The sequence below is a fragment of the Nomascus leucogenys genome, chromosome 17 (assembly GCF_006542625.1).
Source record: "Nomascus leucogenys isolate Asia chromosome 17, Asia_NLE_v1, whole genome shotgun sequence".
Taxonomy (NCBI): Eukaryota; Metazoa; Chordata; class Mammalia; order Primates; family Hylobatidae; genus Nomascus; species Nomascus leucogenys.
Genome location: NC_044397.1, coordinates 10,627,181 through 10,653,767, shown reverse-complemented (window position 1 = coordinate 10,653,767; position 26,587 = coordinate 10,627,181). Strand labels below are relative to the sequence as shown.

Sequence of the window (26,587 nt, the reverse complement as noted above, 5' to 3'; positions counted from 1 at the left end):
AAAGTCTAATAATTAACATTAAAGTAATTAAATCAATTTTAAATGCCAGATGCTTACTCTGTTCTGTTTTAAATTCCAAGGAAAATGAAACAACCCTCAAAAGTACTTTAAGACTTTTACTGTTTCCCTCTAGATTTATGTGTAAATTTTAAAATATTGAGTACTTGTTGCATTGAATAGCAAATATAACTTTACAAGTAAAAATGGATTATAGGACAGATAGTGACAAACATTGACTATTATTCCTAACTTGGTCTTTAAATGAGTATATCACATATTGTTCCCAATGGAGATATCATAGGAGGGTCCAGGTTACAGACCAATGAAGGGCAGTGCCTAGGAAGCCTCTGCCACTACACTCACCTTTATAAGATTTGATTTTCTCTCCCCTAAAGATTGAAAGTGAATATGAAGAGACTTTAAAGCCATCATCAGTTGTGAGTACCTCTTCCACTTCTTGCATTTCAACCAGCCAGAGGCAGGAAACATCAACTACAAGATGTAGTGATCACAGTGTCACTTCCTCAACTCTGGCACAAATTAATGCTACTTCTTCAGGAATGACAGAAGAATTTCCTCCTCCCCCACCTGACGTACTTCAAACTTCAGTAGATGTGACAGCATTTTCCCAGTCCCCTGAACTGCCCAGTCCTCTTAGAAGACTACCAGTCCCCAAAGATGTATATTCCAAGCAAAGAAATTTGTATGAATTAAACCGTTTATATAAACACATCCATCCTGAGTTAAGAAAAAACTTAGAAAAAGATTATATCAGTGAGGTTTCTGAGATTGTTTCTAGTCAAATGAACTCAGGGAGTTCAGTCTCAGCAGATGTGCAACAAGCCCGGTATGTTTTTGAAAACACAAATGACAGTTCTCAAAAAGATCTGAACTCAGAAAGAGAATACTTGGAATGGGATGAAATTCTGAAGGGAGAAGTGCAGTCCATTAGATGGATCTTTGAGAATCAACCATTGGATTCCATTAACAATGGCTCTCCTGATGAAGGTGACATTTCCAGGGGCATTGCTGATCAAGAAATCATTGCTGGTGGCGATGTGAAATATACCACATGGATGTTTGAAACCCAACCCATCGACACACTTGGGGCTCATTCTTCTGACACTGTAGAAAATGCAGAGAAAATTCCTGAGCTAGCCAGAGGAGATGTCTGCACAGCTCGGTGGATGTTTGAAACAAGGCCACTGGACTCAATGAATAAAATGCATCAAAGTCAAGAAGAATCAGCAGTAACTATCAGTAAGGACATAACTGGGGGGGATGTCAAGACTGTGAGATACATGTTTGAAACTCAACATCTAGATCAACTTGGACAGCTTCATTCAGTGGATGAGGTTCACTTACTGCAGCTTAGGTCTGAGCTCAAAGAAATTAAGGGAAATGTTAAGAGAAGTATAAAATGTTTCGAAACTCAACCATTATATGTTATCAGAGATGGTTCGGGCCAAATGCTGGAAATTAAAACTGTTCACAGGGAAGATGTTGAAAAGGGAGATGTAAGAACAGCACGGTGGATGTTTGAAACACAGCCGTTGGACACAATTAACAAAGATATCACAGAAATTAAAGTTGTCCGAGGAATATCCATGGAAGAAAATGTCAAAGGTGGGGTGAGTAAGGCAAAGTGGTTATTTGAAACCCAACCTTTGGAGAAAATCAAAGAGACAGAAGAGGTCATCATTGAAAAGGAAAAAATAATAGGTACAGATGTCTCCAGAAAGTGTTGGATGTTTGAAACACAGCCATTAGACATTCTAAAAGAAGTTCCTGATGCAGATCCTCTACAACGTGAGGAGATAATAGGGGGTGATGTACAAACTACTAAGCATCTATTTGAAACACTTCCAATTGAGGCATTAAAAGACAGTCCTGATATAGGAAAGCTTCAAAAAATCACTGCCTCTGAAGAAGAAAAAGGGGATGTTAGGCATCAAAAATGGATTTTTGAAACCCAACCTCTGGAAGACATTAGAAAAGATAAAAAGGAGTACACGCAAACAGTGAAACTTGAAGAAGTTGACAGAGGAGATGTGAAGAATTACACACATATCTTTGAATCAAACAATTTAATTAAATTTGATGCATCACATAAAATAGAGGTGGAAGGGGTCACAAGAGGTGCTGTAGAGTTAAATAAATCTCTCTTCGAGACAACACCACTGTATGCCATTCAAGATCCCCTTGGAAAATACCATCAAGTAAAGACAGTCCAGCAAGAAGAAATCGTAAGAGGCGATGTAAGAAGCTGTAGGTGGCTTTTTGAAACAAGGCCCATTGACCAATTTGATGAAAGCCTTCATAAATTTCAAATAATTAGAGGAATATCTGCTCAAGAAATACAGACTGGAAATGTGAAATCTGCCAAATGGTTGTTTGAAACTCAACCTCTTGATTCAATTAAATATTTTAGTGATGTGGGAGAAACAGAAAGTAAAACTGAACAAACTAGAGATATTGTTAAAGGGGATGTCAAAACCTGTAAATGGCTTTTTGAGACCCAGCCAATGGAGTCTCTTTATGAAAAAGTTTCGTTAATGACCAGCAGTGAAGAAATTCATAAGGGAGATGTCAGAACCTGTACTTGGCTCTTTGAAACTCAGCCACTTGATACCATAAAAGATGACTCTGAAACAACAGTCAAATTGCAAACTGTAAAACAGGAGGAGATCCAAGGTGGGGATGTTCGTACAGCATGTTTTCTTTTTGAGACAGAAAATTTGGACAGCATACAAGGAGAAGAAGTGAAGGAAATCAAGCCTGTTGAAATGGATATACAAGCTGGAGATGTTTCCAGCATGAGGTATAAATTTGAAAATCAGTCCTTAGATTCTATAAGTTCCTGTTCAGAGGAAGTTTTGAAAAAGATCAAAACCTTAAAAACTGAAGATATTCAGAAAGGCAATGTTTTAAATTGTAGGTGGCTTTTTGAAAACCAACCAATTGATAAGATAAAAGAAAGCCAAGAAGGTGATGAATGTGTTAAGACGGTGACAGACATACAAGGTGGGGATGTAAGAAAGGGGTGCTTTATTTTTGAGACTTTTTCTTTAGATGAGATTAAAGAAGAATCTGACTATATCAGCACCAAGAAAACAATTACTGAAGAAGTAATACAGGGTGATGTAAAAAGCTACAGAATGCTCTTTGAAACCCAGCCACTGTATGCAATTCAAGACCGAGAAGGATCCTATCATGAAGTGACCACAGTTAAAAAAGAAGAGGTCATTCATGGAGATGTGCGAGGAACAAGGTGGCTTTTTGAAACAAAGCCATTAGACTCTATTAATAAATCAGAAACTGTGTATGTTATTAAATCTGTCACACAAGAAGACATTCAGAAGGGAGATGTTAGTTCTGTCAGATACAGATTTGAAACTCAGCCACTGGATCAGATTTCTGAAGAATCACATAATATTATGCCCAGTATTGACCATATACAAGGTGGCAATGTAAAGACAAGTAAACAATTCTTTGAGTCTGAAAATTGTGATAAGAATAACTATATACGAACAGTAAGTGTCAATGAAATACAAAAGGGCAATGTTAAAACATCTACTTGGCTATTTGAAACCCACACTATGGATGAACTGAGAGGAGAAGGGTTAGAATATGAAAATATCAAGACAGTCACTCAGGAAGATGTGCAGAAAGGTGATGTTAAGCAGGCTGTGTGGCTTTTTGAAAATCAAACTTTCGATTCTATTATGGAAGCACATAAAGGTATCACAAAAATGACCAAGGAAGAACCCCCTCCTTCTGATGTCAAAACAACTACATGGCTCTTTGAAACAACACCACTTCATGAATTTAATGAAACTAGAGTAGAAAAGATAGAAATTATTGGCAAGAGCATTAAAGAAACCTTAGAAGATCTCTACTCTCAAAAAGTTATCCAGGCTCCTGGAATCATCATTGAAGCTGATGAAGTTGGGGATGTTCGAATGGCAAAATACAAGCTAATGAACCAAGCAACTCCTGAGATACAGAAAGAAGAAATTATCAGGGCTGATCTCAGAAATATAATGGTGAACCTACTTTCCAAAAGGGACTGTACTAAAAGAGAGATTTTGGTTAGGGAAGAAGAGAAGGGAAATGTTAATTTGACTAAAACTCAATTATTAAACAGATCAACTGAATTTCATGCTGAAAAAGAAGAGATAGTGAAAGGTGATGTACAACAAGCAATAAAAAACCTGTTCTCTGAGGAAAGATCTGTGAAGAAAGGCATCTTAATTCAGGAAGATGAAAAAGGAGATATTAACATGACTATCTATTGTCTTCTTCATGAAAATGATGGTGACACAATTGAGCGTGAAGAAATAATAGGGGGTGATGTCAGCCGTACCATTCATAATTTATTGTCTTCCACATCAAACAATAAAATATCTGAAAGGGCTAAAATTGATGCCTCTGAGAGAGGAAATGTTCAGTTTTTCACAACCTGCATAGAAGCTGGAGCTTTGGATTATCTGAAACAACTCCACACAGAGTCAAATGAAACACTGATAGCTAAGAAACAAGAAGGAGAGAAAGAAATCATTGGTGGTGATGTTGAAGGTACAAAACTGTTACTGAAGAAAAGGCAGTCTCTGGTTGAACGTACTGTTAGTGAAACTGACATCATCCCTGGAGATGTGCATAACACAGTTAAGGTTTTTATGACCGAACCTCAGAGTACATTTGGTAAGATACCCAAAGAAGAGATTATAAAAGGTGATTTGACATCAACCCTCAATTCCCTCAGCCAGGCTGTAAATCAGAAAACAGTGACCAAAACAGAAGAAATTATAAAAGGTAACATGCTAGCCACACTCAAGTCACTTAAAGAATCAAGCCATCGATGGAAAGAATCTAAACAGCCTGATGCCATCCCTGGTGATATTGAGAAAGCTATTGAATGCCTTGAAAAAGCTACAAATACAAAGACAGAAATTCTGAAAAAGGAGCTTCTCAAAGATGACCTGGAAACATCACTAAGGTCTTTGAAAGAAGCACAAAGAAGTTTCAAAGAGGTACGTAAAGAAGGTGTAATCAAAAAAGATGCTCAAGCTGTGATGGCAGGATCCTCAGGAGAGCAGAAAACAGATATTCATCAGGTTGCTGTCCAGAGGAACAAAAATAGTCTTCTTCAGCCAAAGCCAGGACCATTTGAGCCAGCAGCCAAGTGGCAAGGGGCAGCAGATACTGTCAGTCAAACTATGGGGAAATCTTGTCATGGCAATTTAGTAGAAGAAAGAACTGAGGTTAATCATCCAAAAGCCCCCAGAGGCACTGTAAAGATTGTCATAGATCGTGAACAAAGCAATGATGCTCTGGAGAAAAGCCTTAGAAGACTATCTAATTCACACCGTAAATCTATTAAAAATGTTTTGGAATCAGGAGACAAAATGGGTGTCTGGACTGATATCACAGGAGAACAGCATCTTAGAGATGAATATATGAGCAGACAATTAACTTCAACTGTGTCAGTTAAGAATAATCTAACAACTAAAGAATCAGACAGGGCAGTGAGAGAGCTGAAGAAGGATGATGTCTTTAATTCCATCCAATCTGCTGATAAAACTGTTGGAAAGCAGCAGACATATGAACTGAGAAATGACCACCAGAAAACAGAGGGTTTTCATATAAAGAGTCCTAAAAAGACCAAAAATATTAAAATATTAACTGATACACAAAGCTGCAAGCCCAGTCCCACCCAGCATCCAGTCAGCATGCCGGTTGGAGGAACTTACGACCTTTCAGGGGATTTTCAGAAGCAAACTTTGTTAAAGCAAGAAACAAAATATTCTAATAAGGATATAAAGAAAAAGAATATAAACCTTCAGCCAATGTGGCAGCCTTTGCCTGTAGAGCAGGATACATCCAATGTAACGGAAGTGAAAGTCTCTGAAAAAAGTCACAATACATTTAAGGCAACCAACAAAAAGCAGGAGACTGATGTTCACTTGAAAAGCCAGGACTTTCTAATGAAAACAAATACTTCCACAGACTTAAAAATGGCACTGGAAAGGTCCTTGAATCCAATCAACTTTAACCCTCCTCCACCTCCATCTCCACCTCCTCCACCACCTTCTAATGCATCATCTGAAATTGAATTTCCTCTTCCTCCTCCACCTCCTTTAATGATGTTTCCTGAAAAAAATGGGTGTCTTCCCTCACTGTCCACAGAGAAGATAAAGGCTGAATTTGAAAGTTTTCCAGGCCTCCCTCTTCCTCCACCTCCAGTAGATGAGAAATCTGAAAGAGAAAGTCCATCGATGTTTCTGCCGCCTCCTCCTCCTCCAACTCCATCTCAGAAACCAGCACATCTCCTTTCCTCCTCTGCTCCGGAAAAGCACAGTGGAGCCCTCATGCAACAATATTCCCAAAAAGAAGCCTCGAACTCTCAGAATTCTCAGGCTAAAATCATAACAGGAAAATCAGGTGTGTTGCCACCTCCCACATTGCCCAAACCCAAACTTCTCAAGCATATAAAAGATAATAAGAACGATTTTTCCCCCAAAGTTGAATTGGCAACCTCCTTGTCAGATATGGAATGTCAAATTACTACCTCAAAGGATCAGAAAAAAGTAATGGTGATGACCAGCAGTGAATACACAGAGACAAAGCAGAATGTTATTAGTAAGAATCTTGATGAAAGAAAACAATTATCTATTGACTCTGCAAACTGTCTCTCACACACAGTTCCAGGAACTTCAGCACCCAAGAAAAAACAGACTGCACCTCTTATAAAATCTCATTCATTTCCAGAGAGTTCAGGACAACAAAGTCCAAAACCTTATATGAGAAAATTTAAGACACCTTTAATGATTGCTGAAGAAAAATATAGACAACAAAAAGAAGAAATTGAAAAACAGAAACAGGAGAGTTCTTACTACAACATTGTTAAAACTCAAAGCCAAAATCAACACATAACAAAGGTGGAAAAGGAAATGCCATTACGAAAAACCAGTGAGGAGGTTTCCCTATCTGGAATTGATTCAGAATGCACCGTGGTTCAACCCAGCCCAGGCTCTCAAAGTAATGCTTGGATACTAGGAGTGTGTTCTGATAACCAACTCTCCACAACATCACCAGTAACAGTCGCTGCCAAGAGGCCCCACCATGGTTTAGCAGCCTCAGAAGACAAAGATAAGATGAAAAAGGAAGTTTTACAAAGCTCAAGGGACATTATGCAATCCAAATCAGCTTGCGAAATTAAACAAAGTCACCAAGAATGTAGTACCCAACAAACACAACAGAAGAAGTATTTGGAGCAGTTGCACTTGCCCCAAAGCAAACCAGTTTCCCCAAATTTCAAAGTTAAAACCATCAAACTTCCAACTCTAGATCATACATTAAATGAAACAGATCACAGCTATGAAAGTCATAAACAGCAATCTGAGATAGATGTTCAAACCTTTACCAAACAACAATATCTGGAAACCAAGAAAACTGAAGCAAGCACCGAATGTAGTCATAAGCAATCTCTGGCTGAAAGACATTATCAGTTACCTAAGAAGGAGAAAAGAGTGACAATACAATTGCCTACAGAATCCATACAGAAGAACCATGAAGATAAGCTCAAGATAGTTCCTGGGAAGCAAAGAGAATTTAGGGGATCTGACAGAGGGAAACTTCCAGGAAGTCAAGAAAAAAATCAGGGACCATCAATGATTGGTCGAAAAGAAGAGAGATTAATAACTGAAAGAAAACAAGAACATCTGAAGAATAAATCAGCACCAAAGGTCGTTAAGCAAAAGGTTATTGATGCACATCTTGATTCACAGACTCAGAATTTTCAACAAACACAAATACAGACCTCTGAAAGTAAAGCTGAACATAAAAAATTGCCCCAGTCACGTAATAGTCTGCAGGAAGAAAAATGTCTCGAAGTCAAGGGCATACAACAGAAACAAGTCTTCTCTAATACTAAAGATTCAAAGCAAGAGATTACACAGAACAAATCTTTCTTTTCCTCTGTGAAAGAATCCCAGCAGGATGATGGAAAATGTGCCGTAAATATAGTGGAATTCTTGAGAAAACGTGAAGAACTACAACAGATTTTGTCGAGAGTAAAACAGTTTGAAGCAGAGCCAAATAAAAGTGGCCTTAAAACATTTCAGACACTGTTAAATACTATCCCAGGATGGCTGTTAAGTGAAGAAAAGAGAGAATATGCAGTTCACATTGCCATGGAGAATAATTTAGAAAAAGTAAAAGAAGAAATAACACATATTAAAACTCAAGCAGAAGATATGCTTGTGTCCTATGAAAATATAATTCAGACAGCCATGATGTCCTCCAAAACAGGAAAACCGGGAAATAAACCCACTAGTCGTGATGAAACATCATCCAAAGTATCTAATGTTCATGTCAGCAGTAATAAAAATAGTGAACAGAAAGAAAATAAAATTGCCAAAGAGAAAACAGTACAGCACCAAGTAGCAGCTCATCATGAAGCAACTGTTCACAGTCACGTGAAAACCCATCAGGAAATTAAACTCGATGATAGCAACATGCCTCCTCCCTCTTTAAAATCACGCCCACCATCACCAACTTTTATCACAATAGAATCTACTGCCCGACGAACAGAAAACCCTACTAAGAACGAGCTTTCTCAGTCCCCTAAAAAGGACAGTTTTGTTGAACCCCCACCAAGAAGGCCCATGTCGCAAACATCTGAAATTCACAGAGCAAACACTTCCCCTTCTCCACCCAGGAGTCGCTCTGAACAACTTGTCAGACTCAAAGACACCACTGCAAAGTTATCCAAAGGGGCCATCCCGTGTCCAGCAGTAACCCCAGTTCCAATTGTAGAGAAGAGGTCTGAAATCATCATGTCTCCTGCAACACTTCGTCGTCAAATTAAGATAGAAACTCGTGGTAGGGACTCTCCACCTACAATCACAATACCAGTAAATATAAATCATGCTGCTAGTGGTTCTTTCAGAGAATCTGTCGAAGCTCAAGAGGAAATCAGGAAAGTGGAGAAGAGGGCTACTTATGTTCATAAAGATGAACTAAATTCCACTGATCACATAGTGCCCGACACTGAAAGTTATGATGCAGTTGAAATCATCCACAAGGTCGAAGTGCCTCCTCGCCTGTCAGAGCACACACAGAGATATGAAGCGGCCAACCGAACTGTTCAAATGGCTGAAAATTTCGTGAATGACCGTGAAAATGAAATAAACAGATGGTTCAGGGAATTTGAGCATGGCCCAGTTTCTGAAGCAAAGTCAAATAGAAGAGTTTATGCAAATGGAGAAACAAACCATAATATACAACAAGAAAGTCATACATTTTGTAAGGAGGAATTTGGATTAACATCTTTAGGAAACACGAGTTTTAGAGACTTTTCTTGCAAACATCCTAGAGAGCTGCAAGAAAAGATTCCTGTTAAGCAGCCCAGGATCTGCTCTGAAACAAGGTCTCTAAGTGAACATTTCTCAGGCATGGATGCATTTGAGAGTCAAATTGTTGAGTCAAAGATGAAAACGTCTTCATCACATAGCTCAGAAGCTGGCAAATCTGGCTGTGACTTCAAGCATGCCCCACCAACCTATGAGGATGTCATTGCTGGACATATTTTAGATATTTCTGATTCACCTAAAGAAGTCAGAAAAAATTTTCAAAAGACATGGCAGGAGAGTGGAAGAGTTTTTAAAAGCCTGGGATATGCAACCTCAGATGCTTCTGCAACTGAGATGAGAACCACCTTCCAAGAGGAATCTGCATTTATAAGTGGTAAATGAGCTTGCAATGTGTTAAAGAAGATTAACCATTTAAAGGCATGTGTTCCATAGCCAAAATGATGTGCAGTTAAAAAGAGTGTGTGGAAACAACCAAACAATATAACCTAAAACTAACAGCTTCCCATGTATGCTTATATACCCTTTATATGCTTGCTTTTACAATGTTCTTTTCACAAAAGCATATAGTATGATGTACTTGCACTGTGTGAGAATAACAAATACTATTATACAGATTACTGGGACATATTTGTCAAGGTAAATAAGGCTTTGGATAAAGCAACAGGTATAGCAATAATTTTATTTCATGCAATTATTCTAAATAATAAATAATATCCCTTGACCAAATATTGACATATTTTTAACTGCCAGGTTTAAATGATATTTGCATTGAGTTCAATACAGACTGATAGAAGTCTGAGACACAGTTTACATTCTTCATGTGTGCTTTAGTATTTTTATTGATCTGTATCTCTGACAAAAGTGTGGGTGTGGAATTAGACCTTTTATATATTCAACTATTGCTACTGAGTTGGATAGAGTTAGTTTTCTCTGATGCCACATTTTTTTATAACTGATTTTTTCACTTTTCTAAAAAATAAATCACTGCTCAATCAACCTCATTCACAAATGAGCGTAAACAATACATTTTAAAATTTTGATTTTATTTGGAAGGAGGGAGGTTTAAATCATATGAAATTAGTACATGATTTTTGACATCAAAGAACAGCTCATTTCCCTACTTCTTGCAATTAATGAGGCTTCATGATAAAAGAACTTTATATAATTAATGTGCATCATTAGTTTAGTCCATTCTTTTAGACAGATGGAAAGAAATAGCAAGCTTAAAAATAAAAACTGCTGAAACTAATAATTATGCCTCCATCATATTTGCAACATATGTGTCTAGTTTATCAGGTTAATATGGTTCTTAATGTGCTTGCTTGTGGCATAATTAAGCAAAACTGTCTAATTAATTTCAAATGCTCAGCTTCTGTTAAGATAGCTCAAAAACACATAGAACATACAAAGAAACTTGTGATAAACATAAAAATGTGTCCTCTACTAGAACCAAATAAGCAAAGGAGTTCACTCAGTGGCCCAGATTGACCATCTAGGCACTAAAGTAGATATAATTATTTGTATAATGGACCCTGAGCATATTTTCTCTTATAAATAACTAATACCAAAGCTTAGTCATTCTCACAGGATCGCTGTGAGGACAAAAAGCAATTCTGAAGTGAAAGTTCTGTGTTAGTTTTAAACCACTATACAAACACTGGTTAGTAATAGAACCACTATTATTCATAGAGGCTAACATTTACATGAAAGCCACAGGAAGTGAGCATAGGTGCTTTAGAGGAGCAAGAAAAGATGTAGGAAAACTATATAAGCAGATGCGAGAATCCAAAAAGCTCCACAATCTAAAGCCAGTTAGATTGAGGACACATGACCCCGAGCATTTCAATGTATTCAAGAGTCTCATTGCATGACAGTTAAGAGTTGGTATCTTACAGTCAACTCTAAGTCATCAAGAAAATATTGAAGCAAATACAATGTCTTTGGCTTAAAAAACATATGTGTGTATTTTAGAAAGATCTATCTAAAATGCTTTAAGAAGTAAAAACTTTTGACCACCTTGGGTGCAAGCCTTTATATATAGTGAAAACTCAATTATCTAGAATGGTAGGTTATCTCAGAGCTCCCCATTGCTGAGTATTTTATATATATATATATGTGTGTTTATATATATATATAATATACTCATATATAGGCACATATATATGTTTGTAGTGTACTTATATGTCTAATGAACATATTTTACTCATGTATTTTTTTAAATCATAAATGTCTACTCGTACAATCTATAAATGGTAGAAGCACTAGAGTAATGTAGACCATCCTACCAGACCCTTAAACCTGATGATAGGTTAGTCTCTGTCCAGAGAAACATCATAAGGATAGTAGTCTTAGAGCTTTTCTACTTTAACTGCATGGCCAGTTAATATGTGTTTTTGTTTTGTTATGTTTTTACAATATGACTGAAGATAACACTACAGAAGGCTTTGTAAATTTTTATTTTTAGAAGCTGCTGCTCCAAGACAAGGAAATATGTACACTTTGTCAAAAGACAGTTTATCCAATGGAGTGCCTAGTGGCAGACAAGCAGAATTTTCATAAGTCCTGCTTCCGATGCCACCATTGCAACAGTAAACTAAGGTAAAATGTTTAATTGTCTTTGCCACAAATATTCCAGGAGCTGCACTATATGTATAACCTCATATCTCTAGGAAGATGCACATTTTTCCAGATCTTGCTGCTGCATCAGTTAACACAACCACACAGGGAGATTTGCTCATGTTCTGTTATGTATTTCTGTGAGCTTTTTCCTTTAGGAATTTTACTTTTCTAATCAAATCCAAAAGCATCCCTTTTGTCCAAACACAAAAATCACACAGATGAGTAAAATTAAGAGTTACTCTGCAAATCAAGATTTTTAAGTTAGTGTGTTAGTCTAAAGTCTAGACTCCAGATCAGGAGGTAGCAAACATTTTCTGTTAAGGGCTAGATCAGAAGTAATTTTGGCTTTGCAGGCCATACTGCTTATGTCACTACTCAATTTCTATTAGAGAGCAAGAGCAGCCGCAGATAACTAAACAAATGGATGTGGTTGTAAATAAATGGGCTTGGCTGTGTTCCAATAAAACTTCATATACCAAAACAAGTGGTGGGTAGGTTAGAATTTACCTGTCTTTGAGCTAGACTAAGTTTTTAAAAATGACATTGAAATTTAGGAAAATATCAGTGACAGGTAAGAGAAAAACTCTGTTTTTTCTCTGGAGCAAACAGAAACACCCTATCCACACAGTTAAAATGCATTCATTTTCCAAAACTCTTGAAGTAAATGCATTTAACTGAATGTGACATTTGGTGTGACTGTAGTCTGAGATGCTAAAATTGATTTTTTTTTTTTGGCTAAATCTAATGTGCATCTCTCAGCCTATATTTTTTCTGACTTTAATTGACAATGTCGAACACCCTCATGGCAACATTTTTTCCCCTTGGTTTCCATAACAACAGAGTATAATGGCTTTCCCCCTACTCTTTGGGTGCTCCTTCTCAGGCACCTGTGTGGGGGACTCTCTGTCCATTACCAAGATGTGAGAGGTCCTCACAATTATGTTATGGGAATTTATTCTTCTCAATGTTTCTCTTCTTTCTAGTGAATCACATCCACTCCCATGATTTAAATAATCTATGTGGTAATGACTCTGAAGTCTGTATTGCTAGGCCAAATCTCTCTGTGCATCAGATGCTTATATTTCAATGACTGATATACTTCTCCAATTAGATTTCTCATAAGTACAGCAAACTCAATATGCCCCATTTTCTTCTATCTAAATTCCTTCTTTAACTGTACAGTCTTTATGCTACTGTATCAGTAAATGACATTAACATTAACTCAGTGACCAAAGCATGGAGTTATATTTGGCTTCTTCCTTTCCTCCATTCCCTACATTCAAGCCATCACCAAGTCCTGCAATTTCTGCCCCATAAATACCTCTTCAGCTATATACTTTTCTCCATTCCCATAGCAAGTATCATCTATTAGCACCACTAATTTCATTATCAAAACATTTAAAAGTTACATTTGCCCTCCCCATTTTATAAATTATTGTACCACATCTTCAGTTTCAGATCATATAGCCACTACATACCATGTTATCTCCCTCTTTGCCCTTATTTCATCTTAGTTTTCAGGTTGCAAGATATTAATGCCCACCACCAATGCTTACCTTGATGTTTCTGCAGTTGTTCTGATATTAAAGCTTGGTTTCTAGTAGACTCTTCAAAACTCTTCTTGGAAACAGTATTTGCTGAATTCTTACATGCTGATAACAATTTGTCTGTGACCTTTATAACAAAAAGTCAGTTTTGCTGAAATTAAAATCTTTGGCTTATACTTTCTTTCATTGTATTCTTTGATACATTATTTTATTTTCTTCTGATATAAAGTGTTGGAGTAGCTTGATAATTATCTAATTTTATTTTCCTTATAAGATGTATGTTTTTTCTTAAATATACCCACAGATTTTTTCTTTTTATTATTTAAAATCTAGCAATTTTACTAGATTAGTTCTTGGCATTGATCATTCTTCACTAGTGTCAGTAACCCAGCGTGCTCTTTCTATATGTTGTTGCATACTTTTTTGTATCAAGAAAGTTTGTTTTAATTATAACTATTTAATATTTAATCTATTTTATTATATAGTTTTTTCTTTAAGAATTCCTGTTATCTATACCTTGAATGGTTTTTGCCTATTTTTATTATCTGTCTCTTTCTCTCAAATTCTTTTCATATTTATTTCTTTCTGATTATTGAAAAGGTTATGTTTTCATTCTTCTGTTTCTCTTCTTAAGTCACTTTTTATTGTGTTTATTTGCTCTTGTATTTCTTTTAGTTTAGTTTTGTTGCTGATATTTTTACATTTATTTCTATTTTTTTCTGATTTCTGGCACCTCACTTATGAGATTTTAAATTCTGATTCATGATGTTCTTTCAGGTATTTTATCATGTTCTTAATGTCTTTTAACTCATCTTGAAGTCATAGGTTAAATTTTTGATATATTTTTAAAGCATGTTTTTCTGGCATGTTTTCATTATCTACAGGGATATTATAATGCCCTTTGCACTTTTATTTTCTTTTAATAACTTCGTATGTGATTTACCTTGGTACATTTCTGTTGCTTATTTTTATATAAAATTAGTTTTCCCAAACCTTAGGAGGATAAAAATCAGGATGGTTTTTCTAACTTCACAGAGCTACCTCTTTTAGTTTTCATATACTGATCAGGAAAATAAGGCAGCTTGATTTCTAGAATTCTCTGGCTTGTCTCCTCCATATTTTTCAGAACCTTCTCTTTCATTTCTGTAATCATTATCCTGCTCAATCTTGATTCCACTCTCCTATTTTTTCTCACTTTGGGATTCTGTTTAAAAGGGGAGCCCAGTTTTAGGAGTTCAACCTCATTAGCCTCTTCAAGTCTTCCTTACCACAGGGCCCTTGCACTCATTGTCTATTGGAGAGGACAAATCTCCTCGAAGTTTCAGCTGCTGTTCTCTGATTGGCATGTGATACTTTCCAGGAAATATTAGTTGGTTATTTTGTGGTCTCATATTTTCAGGTCCATCAGACATCTTCCTTGCTCCCTCTGCTATCACCAATACAGATGAGACCATCATGCTGGCCTTGTGTCTGTTGGTGGTTTCTCCTTAGTTCTTTGTATTTTGATGTTGAGGGGGCTACCTTGTCACTTCATTTTGTGGTAAATGTTACCCATGGGTTTTAATTTTTGCTATCTTGTTGATGTATCTGTTTTTATGTGTAGACTCATAGATATTCAAAAACTATGCTCCTGCCTCTGACTAGAGTTCATTTTAATTTTATATCACTCAATTTGTTAATCTCCTTAAAGAGGCCACATAAGCAATTGGTAGGCACACCTTCCAGCTCGTTCAAAATCCAGTTAACAAAGAAGCTCATATTGTTGATTTGTATGTGTTTGCTACTCAGGATTTATTGGAAATTACAACCCCTCACATAAATCATTGAATCAGCACAAGTTCAGTCCTATCATTCTGTACCATCTATAACTATATGTTCATTACCCTATAATACCTATTATGCCAGTACCTGACACACATCATAAAATTCTAAACACTGCAAGACATACATCATACGAAGTATTGGTGGTAATATTATCTAACAGAAATGTTCAACTAATAGGGCCATTCCCATTGCTAGTAACTTAAGTTTACTAGTCTGTAACTCGTTGAAATAATTAATCCCCAATTCCCTATGAACTTACAGTAAATAGAAACTGCTAAGTGTTCTTTTGCTTTTTGGCAGTTTGGGAAATTATGCATCACTTCATGGACAAATATACTGCAAACCTCACTTTAAACAACTTTTCAAATCCAAAGGAAATTATGATGAAGGTTTTGGACATAAGCAGCATAAAGATAGATGGAACTGCAAAAACCAAAGCAGATCAGTGGACTTTATTCCTAATGAAGAACCAAATATGTGTAAAAATACTGCAGAAAACACCCTTGTACCTGGAGATCGTAATGAACATTTAGATGCTGGTAACAGCAAAGGGCAAAGGAATGATTTGAGAAAATTAGGGGAAAGGGGAAAATTAAAAGTCATTTGGCCTCCTTCCAAGGAGATCCCTAAGAAAACCTTACCCTTTGAGGAAGAGCTCAAAATGAGTAAACCTAAATGGCCACCTGAAATGACAACCCTGCTATCCCCTGAATTTAAAAGTGAATCTCTGCTAGAAGATGTTAGAACTCCAGAAAATAAAGGACAAAGACAAGATCACCTTCCTTTTTTGCAGCCTTATCTACAGTCCACCCATGTTTGTCAGAAAGAGGATGTTATAGGAATCAAAGAAATGAAAATGCACGAAGGAAGCAAAGATGAAAAGAAGGAAGGAAAGAAGAATGTGCAAGATAGGCTGAGCGAAGCTGAAGATACAAAGAGTAACAGGAAAAGTGCTATGGATCTTAATGACAGCAATAATGTGGTTGCGCAGAGTGCTGAAAAGGAGAAAAATGAAAAAACTAACCAAACTAATGGTGCAGAAGTTTTACAGGTTACTAACACTGATGATGAGGTGATGCCAGAAAATCATAAAGAGAATTTGAATAAGAATAATAATAACAATTATGTAGCAGTCTCATATCTGAATAATTGCAGGCAGAAGACATCTATTTTAGAATTTCCTGATCTATTACCCTTGTCGAGTGAAGCAAATGACACTGCAAATGAATATGAAATTGAGAAGTTAGAAAATACATCTAGAATCTCAGAGTTACTTGGTATATTTGAATCTGAAAAGACTTATTCGAGGAATGTACTAGCAATGGCTCTGAAGAAACAGACTGACAGAGCAGCTGCTGGCAGTCCTGTGCAGCCTGCTCCAAAACCAAGCCTCAGCAGAGGCCTTATGGTAAAGGGGGGAAGTTCATTCATCTCTCCTGATACAAATCTCTTAAACATTAAAGGAAGCCATTCAAAGAGCAAAAATGTACACTTTTTCTTTTCTAACACTGTGAAAATCACCGCATTTTCCAAGAAAAATGAGAACATTCTCAATTGTGATTTAATAGATTCTGTATATCAAGTTAAAAATATGCCGTGCTTGGATTTAAGCGAATTTGGAAAAGATGTTAAACATTGGCATGGTGAAACAATAGAAGCTGCCCGCAATAATGGAAACACAGGTTTTGATGCCCCGAGCCATGAATGTACAGCTAAGCCTTTGTTTCCCAGAGTGGAGGTGCAGTCAGAACAACTCACGGTGGAAGAGCAGATTAAAAGAAATAGGTGCTACAGTGACACTGAGTAAAATATCTCTGGCCAGTGACAGTCCACACCTAGGCACTGAGAGATACTGATGTTCTGAAATAAAATGTTATGAATTTGGATACCCTTTTGAGGAACTTGATGTAAACATAATGTTCAGAAATCTCATGTCTATCTCAATGGGATATTTCTTGTATTACACTTTGTCATTTTTTTCACTATTTACATCCACTTTTGTTTTAAATGGAATGAAGAGATGAAACACTATGGATATGTTTTCCATTCAAATGGCACTTTAGCATATTGTTCTGTTTTCCTGTAAAACATCATGGGTGTGATTTTTATACTGCTGATACTTGTCACAATTATTATAACTTCTGTGTAATTTCCTCTGAAATAAAATTGAATCACCTGAGGTGCAAACCAAAATACTTCTGTAACTTTTTTCGATATATACTGTCATTCTAAGTACATATACTCCTTATGACTTGGGAAGTATTTGTCTTGAGGCAAGTATTTACCACCCACACTAAAATAATGCTGGAAAAAATAAAATACCAAACTGAAGGCACAGTATTATTAGAAAATGTAACATTTTCATTTTCTCTTTTACTCTACATTTTAAAGATATGAGGGTTATTGTTCTTGAAATAATTACCTATATTAAATTATCATAGAATGTGTCTATAAACATTTAATGAAAAATGTTGATTTTCCTCCAGAATAATGTGAAGTCCATACTCAGAAATTAACTAGAAAGGTTTTAGACGTTACTTAAATAAATTATTCATATTGCATTTGTATTGCTTGCTCTGTGTAATTGATAAGCATAACAATCATATCACTACAGTTTGTCAGGTTTTCTTCTTATCATATTTGATGAATATTAAGTTTTTCTGTCATGAAAACATATTCCTTTAAAATTTGGCTTCTGACGGGCTAGGTGGCTCACGCTTGTAATCCCAGCACTTTGGGAGGCCGAGGCAGGCGGATCACGAGGTCAGGAGATCGAGACCACGGTGAAACCCCGTCTCTACTAAAAATACAAAAAAATTAGCTGGGCGTGGTGGCAGGCGCCTGTAGTCCCAGCTACTCGGAGAGGCTGAGGCAGGAGAATGGCGTGAACCCGGGAGGCGGAGCTTGCAGTGAGCCGAGATTGCGCCACTGCACTCCAGCCTGGGTGACAGAGCGAGACTCCGTCTCAAAAAAAAAAAAAATTGGCTTTTGAATGGTTTTCTCAAATTACAATAAAACTGACAAATGCAAACTTACCACCCACTCCCTAATGCACAACCATTTTACACATCAGGAATATTTTCTCCCAAGCTAACAGTTTTCTATAAACATCTCTAGAATAATTTCTAAAGACACATTAATTTTTCAAGAAACCAAAAAATAGAAAAACAATACTTTCTCTGCTGTGTTTTGATAGTTACTGACTACTGGTTACTATCCAATTGGGAAATGGAAAATTTTTTCATTGCCAAGAAAAAGAACTTACAGAAAGATAATCACCGATGTTAAAGTAAAAGAGAAGTGCAATATATTTTTTTCTTCCTGGAAATGTTACTGAGAACTGAGAGTGATTTCTAAATCTAATGTAAAAGTTTTGAATTCTGAAGGTATTAATGATAATATGAAATCTTACGTTAAAAAAATCAAATGTAATGGAGATCAGAAATAGGCAGCAGAAACAATATTTATATTCAAAATAAGAGCCATGAGAACATATGAGAAGTGCTGAAGAGTACTAAGCCTCAACCCTTTAGAAATTAACTTTAATAGAAGACATGAAATATTTTTTGGTAAATACAGTCTAAAAATGATTTAACCTCAACAATGATGGAGTCCTTTAAAAGTGTAATTTAAGCTACCTGACATTTACTGTGGATGTTTTTCACAAAAGATATTATGAGAAATTTTAAAACTTTATATATTAGTATGCAAATGAAGTGGCAGAGAGAAGATAACGTAGAATATCTATAGTGTGGTCATTTTCCTCAACGTAGTACCAATTTATAGAAAATAAAATGGATGGAAAATGGATAGAAAGGCTGACAAATAAATACTATGGCATCACCCAGTCAACAGCCATTCCACAAACATTTATGGGACCATTTGAATGCATTGGAAGAGTGATTAAGAAAACAATAGATAAATTATGGTATCTTTTGTGTAAAGCTCTCAGACAAGGAAGAGGCATTCAAAACATAAAATGAAATAACTCAGTACAGTTAATGCTTATGAATGTAGGAAATCCAAGAAAATGGATAGCCACCGAGTCCTGTTAAATTGGAAGACAGCAGAATAATAGTAAACAGGTGGAAAAGTGTTTTGGGTTTAAATAATTAGTCTTCACTTTGTCATAATTTACTTAGTTGTAATTATGTGATTGTGGATTCTATGATACACAATCAAGATTCCTCTTCAGGAATGATTTACTGCCACATATGATCGAAGTGCTGGCCCCAGAAGGATATTAACTGTCAGCTCCCTGGCCAGGATTGCTTTAGCTAAAATAACTGACTTTCTGAAGTGGACTGTTTTCATTTTTTATCAATGGAAGGACAACTCAGCACAACTCTTAAGGCTCACTCTCACTCCAGCTCAAAACTCCCTATGGAATTGGCTGAGGCCTCCCTTGAGGGTGCATCTCAGGTCAGCTTCTGTCCAATCATGCTTCTTTCCCTTCCCTTTCTTTCCCTTGATATCAACAGCATGCTCTAATAAACCTCCTACGCATTAATCTCTGGCTCAGAATCTACTTCTTGGAGAACCCAACCTGGACTAACTGGTATTAGGAGTGGCCCATAAAGCAGAGACTGGAATGGTATCTTGGAGCTGAATTCTTTTCTGCCTGACTGGCAATGGGCACAAGGTGGCAGTGCGATTGTTAAAATTCTCAGCAGTGGTACACTAGCATGACTTTACTGGGTGAAGCAAATGCCTAGCTGGTACCATGTGTCAAATATCTGAGACATGTAGGGAAAATAGCGATTATGAAGAAAGTGGAACTCGGAAGTCATTGCTAAATGCTGAGAAAAAAATTAACAAAAAGATGAATAATGAAATCAACATTTAAAAGTAAGAGTGGCTGAGCTCCATGGAAAGTGAAACTCCCTAACACAGTCAGGGACTTTTTTGGGAAAAAATGGGATTTTGAACATGGATGGTTATATGTTGGCTGATACAACCAAAAATATTAAAATAGCAGATTCCTCTGAACCTACAGAAGTGGCCTATTCCTCTCTTTATTATTATTATCATTGTTGTTGTTGTTGTTGTACTGCAGCATTATTACCTACACTTTTACTTAAAGATGCTAAAGATGCATCCCCCCAAATCAACTGGGTAGTTCTGCTGGTCTTTGTGGGCCTCACGCAAGCATCAGCACGCACGTCTGCTGGGAACTCTGTTCTAGGCTCTGCTTGGTTGGGGCACCTTACCTGGGACAGCTCCACCCTAGGTAATGTCATCATCCTCCTGTGACCTGCAAGCTACTCTGAGCATGCTCTTTTCATGGCAATGGAAGAAGTAAAGGAGAAGAGGAGTGACACACTAGGCTCAGCACTGGCACACAGTTTACTGCTGCCTCATTCTAATAGCCAAAGCAAGTCTTATACTCAAAGAAACAAAGTGAGACAGCACTGCCAATGTGTGTGAATGCAGGGAGTGGTAAAGAATTGAGGCCATCAGGGAAATATACATCGTAATTATTTAAAATCAATGTGTTTTATTACAAATATTAGTTCAATATACAGTTAACTTTTTGTCTGTTTCACGATGTGGCCAGGTTGTGCGGTAGGATAGAATTTCACATAGGTGCAGCCCATGTTAAAAGGCAGATAAAGCCCACCTAGGAAGAGACCAGTAAATGATTCAAAGTTGCTGAAAACAGATAACATGCACATCAAGTTCAGGTGCTAGAGTATTTACTTACAGCAAGAGAGAGAGAGTACACAAGTTTCAGGCACTTGCAATGTTAAGGCTAGTAGGTCCATTTTGAAGAGGACAGTGGCCCTTTGGCTGCGTGCACCCCACTTCTTGCTGCAGTAGATGGATCCAAACCCTTTTCCTGTGGTGTCTGAAATACAGGATTTGGGGGAAGAGGAGGAATGTGCTGAAGGGACACTGATAAACACATAACTAAGCAGTTCTGAGAAAGGTTTTCGTGTGTCAGATATAGAGGGAACAGGGGTGTACTGGCTGAGCTGTTTGCATGCAATTCAACACATGAGTTAGCCAGCATGTCCTGTACCTAAGACTCTTTTTGGAAACACAGCAAAGGTGTTGGGCTGTACTTGGACACTTCCCTCACATTATCATATCAACTTAATATCACTTCTAACACATGAAAATTTAAAAGGCTTAAAGACGCAATAATTGGTAATGACCACTACTGTATTCACCCTCTTTTTTGCTGCATGTTTTGTAAAATGGCGACAGATATTTATTTACTAGTCTTCAAGGTAGTCCAATAACCCCTGTTAAATCATTTCCCTCAGGAGGAGGGCAGACTGGTTAAAGAATACTTCTGGTGAAAATACCTTTCTACATTGTTGTTATTTTCCCATATAGAAGTTTCCTTAAACAAAAATTAACTTAAAAGACAATTCCAAAATAATTCATTATTTTCTGGACTCTAACCTAAAATATTTATCGCTCAATAAAAGCTTCAATGGCTTTTAACTGAGATGATATATAAAACATAATTAACACTAGAAATATCTAAGAACAAATAATAAAAAAAATTAGTAACTGCCATTCCCTAGCTCATTAACTGATTTCTTTTCAGTCTTAATCCCTGAGTTTAATATTGTGTGTGTGTGTGTTTGCATGTGTGAATGGGAGTGTGTATGTGTTCAATAATGTCCAAGTTATAAAACCATCAATATTAACAATTTTCAATGCTGTCCAGCCTGTTTTTAGCAAGCCAACATGTTCAATCTTCATGCTATCAAAATCACCAATTCTGAATACACATTTGTTATAAATTAAAAACCTTAGTTGGATAAATATATAACATCAAGTGAATAATATTTATGTTACCAGTTGCTATTCAGATTATTCAATTTACTCCTCTCAACTATGTTAATACCTGCATTGATTTGTTGTTGTTAATGTAGTCATTGTGCTTATGGGCAAATGTACATCTGATAACATAATTTCCTATAACCACACTATAGTTGTTCAAAGCATTGTACTAACCTCTGTTATCAACTATACTATTCCTAGCAATTTTATTCACATCCAAGGCTTCAATTATCTCTTTAATACCAGTAGCTCCTACATGTATATTACCTTCTGGGAGCTCTGTTCTGAACTCTAGAATCATATAGACAACTGCCTACTTGATAGTTTCTTATGGCTATTTCAAAGAAACCTTAAATCCAACATGTCCTGATCAGAGTGTCACCCACCTCTAACCTCAAATTTGGGTCTCTGTGAGTATTTTCTTAGACAATCTAGTTGCTAAAACCAGAAAACCAAAAGTCATATTTTATACCCTAATTTCTTTCATTTATTCACAACTTAAATCTTGTACCAAACCCAGTTGATTTTTACTACTTAAACATCTCTGACTCTCACTTTTCCTTCCTAGCACATGTACATTTGTAATTACACATGGTCTTGCAAATTATTTGATTAATACCAGTGACATCCCCTTACCCCCGATATGGTTTGGCTCTGTGTCCCCACCAAAATCTCATTTTGTAGCTCCCATAATTCCCACGGGTTGTGGGAGGGATGCCGTGGGAGAAAATTGAATCATGGGGGCGGGCCTTTCCTGTGCTGTTCTCATGATAGTGAATAAGTCTCACGAAATCTGATGGTTTTAAAAAGGGGAGTTTCCCTGCACAAGCACTCTTCTCTTGTCTGCCATCCATGTGAGAGAAGCCTTTCACCTCTTGCCATGATTGTGAGGCCTCCCCAGCCACGTGGAACTGTAAGTCCAAAAAACCTCTTTATTTTGTAAATTGCCCAGTCTCATGTATGTCTTTATCGGCAGGGTGAAAATGGACTAATACAGTAAATTGGTACCAGTATAGTGGGGCACTGCAGAAAAGATACCCAAAAAGTTGGAAGCAACTTTGGAACTGGGTACCAGGCAGAGGTTGGAACAGTTTGGAGGGCTCAGAAGAAGACAGGAAAATGTGGGAAAGTTTTCACATTCCTAGAGACTTGTCAAATGACTTTGACCAAAATGCTGATAATTATATGGGCAATGAAATCCAGGCTGAGGTGGTCCCAGATGGAGATAAGGAACTTGTTGGGAACTAGAGCAAAGGTGACTCTTGCTATGAGTCACCTTTTTAGCAAAGAGACTGATGGCATTTTACCCCTGCCCTAGAGATTTGTGGAACTTGGAACTTGAGGGAGATGATTTAGGGTATCTGGTGGAAGAAATTTCTAAGCAGCAAAGTGTTTGAGATTTTACTTGGGTGCTCTTAAAAGCCTTCAGTTTTGTTCATTTACAAAGATGTGGTTTAGAATTGAAACTTATGTTTAAAAGGGAAGCAGAGCATAACAGTTCAGAAAATTTGCAGCCTGACAATGCAATAGAAAAGAAAACCCCATTTTCTGAGAAGAAATTCAAGCCGGCTGCAGAAATTTGCATAAGTAATGAGGAGCCAAATGTTAATCCCCAAGACAATGGGGATAATGTCTCCAGGTATGTCAGAGGCCTTTCAAGCAGCCCCTCCCATCACAGGCCCAGAGGCCTAGGAGGAAAAAATGGTTTCATGGGCAGGCACCATCATCCCCCTGCTGAATGCAGCCAAGGGACTTGGTGTCCTGCATCCCAGCTGCTCCAGCCCTGGCTGAAAGTGGCCAAAGTACGGCTCAGGCTGTGGCTCCAGAGGGTGCAAGCCCCAAGCCTTGGCAGTTTCCACGTAGTGTTGAGCCTGAGAGTGCACAGAAGTCACGAATTTGGGTTTGGGAACCTCCACCTAGATTTCAGAGGATGTATGGAAATGCCTGGATGTCCAGGCAGAAGTTTGTTGAAGGGGCAGGAGTCTCATGGAGAACCTCTGCTAGAGCAATGTGGAAGGGAAATGTCGGGTGGGAGCCCCCTCACAGAGTCCCTACTGGGGCACCACCTAGTGGAGCTGTGAGAAAAGGGCCACCATCCTCCAGACTGCAGAAGGGTAAATCCACTGACAGCTTGCACTATGTTCCTGGAAAAGCCGCAGAAACTCTACATCAGCCCATGAATACAGCCAGGAGGGAGGCTGTTCTCTGCTGAGCCACAAGGACAGAGCTGCCCAAGACCAAGGGAACACACCTCTTGCATCAGCATGACCCGGATGCAAGACATGGAGTCAAAGGAGATCATCTGGAGCTTTAAGATTTGGCTGCTCTGCTGGATTTCGGAATTGCGTGGGGCTTGCAGCCCCTTTGTTTTGGCCAATTTCTTCCATTTAGAATGGCTGTATTTACCCAATGCCTGTTCCCCTTTGTATCTAGGAAGTGACTGACTTGGTTTTGAATTTACAGGCTCATAGGTGGAAGGGATTTGCCTTGTCTCAGATGAGACATTGTACTGTGGACTTTTGAGTTAATGCCGAAATGAGTTAAGACTTTGGGGGACTGTTGGGAAGGTTTTGAAATGTGAAGACATGAGATTTGGGAGGGGTGGGGAGTGGAATGATACTGTTTGGTTCTGTGTCCTCACTGAAATCTCATCTTGTAGCTCCCATAATTCCCATTTGTTGTGGAAGGGACCTGCTGGGAGATGACTAAATCATGTGGGTGGGTCTTTCATGTGCTGTTCTCGTGATCATGAATAAGTCTCACGAGATCTGATGGTTTTTAAAAGGGGAGTTTCCCTGACCATGCACTCTTCTCTTGTCTGCCACCATGTGAGATGTGCCTTTCACTTTTTGCCATGATTGTGAAGCCTCCCCAGCAACATGGAACTGCAAGTCCAATAAACCTTTCTTTTGTACATTGCCCAGTCTCAGGTATGTCTTTATCAGCAGCATGAAAACAGACTAATAAACCCCCATACTAACTAGAAGCTTTACAAAGACAGTGACTGGGTCTAATTTTACTCTCCAAATTTCACCAATTATTAGCAAAAAGTTTGGCATGTGGTAGGCGTTTGATAAATTTTGTTGGAAGAGTCAGTCAACCTATAAATCTAAAACTTGAAACACAGTACACACTGTGTTAGAGTAACATAAGGAAATGGGTAAGAATATCTTCTGGATTTTTTTTAGATTACTGTATATGCAAAGTGACACACAGACCATGCTGATATGTCTAAGCAATAACTCCAAGAGAACTAACTGCAGTTCTACTCCCAGATTGCATATCTAGATGCCAATGGCATCCTTGGGCTGATTTCTAGGAGAAAGGCTGAATGGATAGATTTCATTACTACAAATAAGGATAGGCAGATTTTACAGAAAAATATGTTTATTATCATAAAATTGCCAAAATAAATTCATTAAGAATAGACAAATTTATATATATATATAATATACACATATATATACACACATCTATGAAATTTGTATAATGCCAAAATGAATTCATTTAGAATAGACAAATTCATATATATATTATATACACATATATATACACACATCTATGAAATTTGTATTAATATTCATTACAACATCCTTTAAAGTATACATTTCCCACATATTGGAAGTTAAGACTTTCTGCACATTAACTTGTATATACAGCACATTTAGGATGGATAGTCAAAGGTTGCAATGATGGTAAGTTTTTATTTAGAGATCGCATTTCAAAAGATGTACCTGTATATAAATAAAATGGTATTATAGATAGAATTTTAAAGTATAAGAACTTCTTTCAATTTTTTAAAATATAAGAACCTCGATGGTAACAACTGTATTTTTAGTGGCTATAGAAGTTTATATAATTATAGTTTATATCGCATGGTAACATGACTTACGTCACTTAATCTTCACAACAACACTACATTGTAGGTAAATCTTTACCTCAGTCAAAATATGAGGAGACTGAAGCTTAGATAGTTTAAGTGTTTAACCCAAGATAACCCAGTAAATTATACGTAGAAGAGATGTTACTATCTCTAGTTTATATTCAAGAAAAATTAGATTCAGAGATACTGAGTTGTCTGAGATCAAATGTGTAAGAAGTGCTGAGACAGAACAAAGACCTGAAAAACAGCTATTGTTTGAAGTTCCATAGTCTTTCCTCCAATTAAGCAACCTCTGTGGAAAATAGTATAATTTTCTGTCATGCACTTAATTTTTATTCACAGGCTTTATTTGTATGCTCTTGCATTTATAATTGCATATAGTTGTGCTATATATATATGCATATATTTCACTTATGGATATATGTATATATATATGTGTGTTTGTCTACATGTAAATGTATTTACATGAATGTTCTAGAACTGTGAAACATCCAATGCTTAATCAAAGTCTTATTCATAATTTGGTTGAAAAATGTCAT

At 37.1% G+C, this 26,587-nt stretch overlaps 1 protein-coding gene across 6 annotated transcripts in view; it reads left to right on the top strand.

Annotated features, from left to right (window-relative positions):
- Positions 1–17,560, top strand: part of XIRP2 (xin actin binding repeat containing 2) — a 345,116-nt gene extending 327,556 nt beyond the window's left edge. For 3 of the 6 annotated variants that reach the window (XM_003266198.4, XM_003266201.4, XM_003266202.3), the window contains 2 exons: positions 11,842–11,975; positions 15,668–17,560. In XM_003266198.4, the coding sequence (XP_003266246.1) occupies positions 11,842–11,975; positions 15,668–17,174 (1,641 nt within the window). In that variant the 3' untranslated portion in view covers positions 17,175–17,560. Of the gene's footprint in view, positions 1–395; positions 9,751–11,841; positions 11,976–15,667 lie in introns of all 6 variants that reach the window. The other 3 variants (XM_030796828.1, XM_003266200.4, XM_030796829.1) reach the window with 3 other exon arrangements.
- Positions 17,561–26,587: the final 9,027 nt, after the last annotated feature.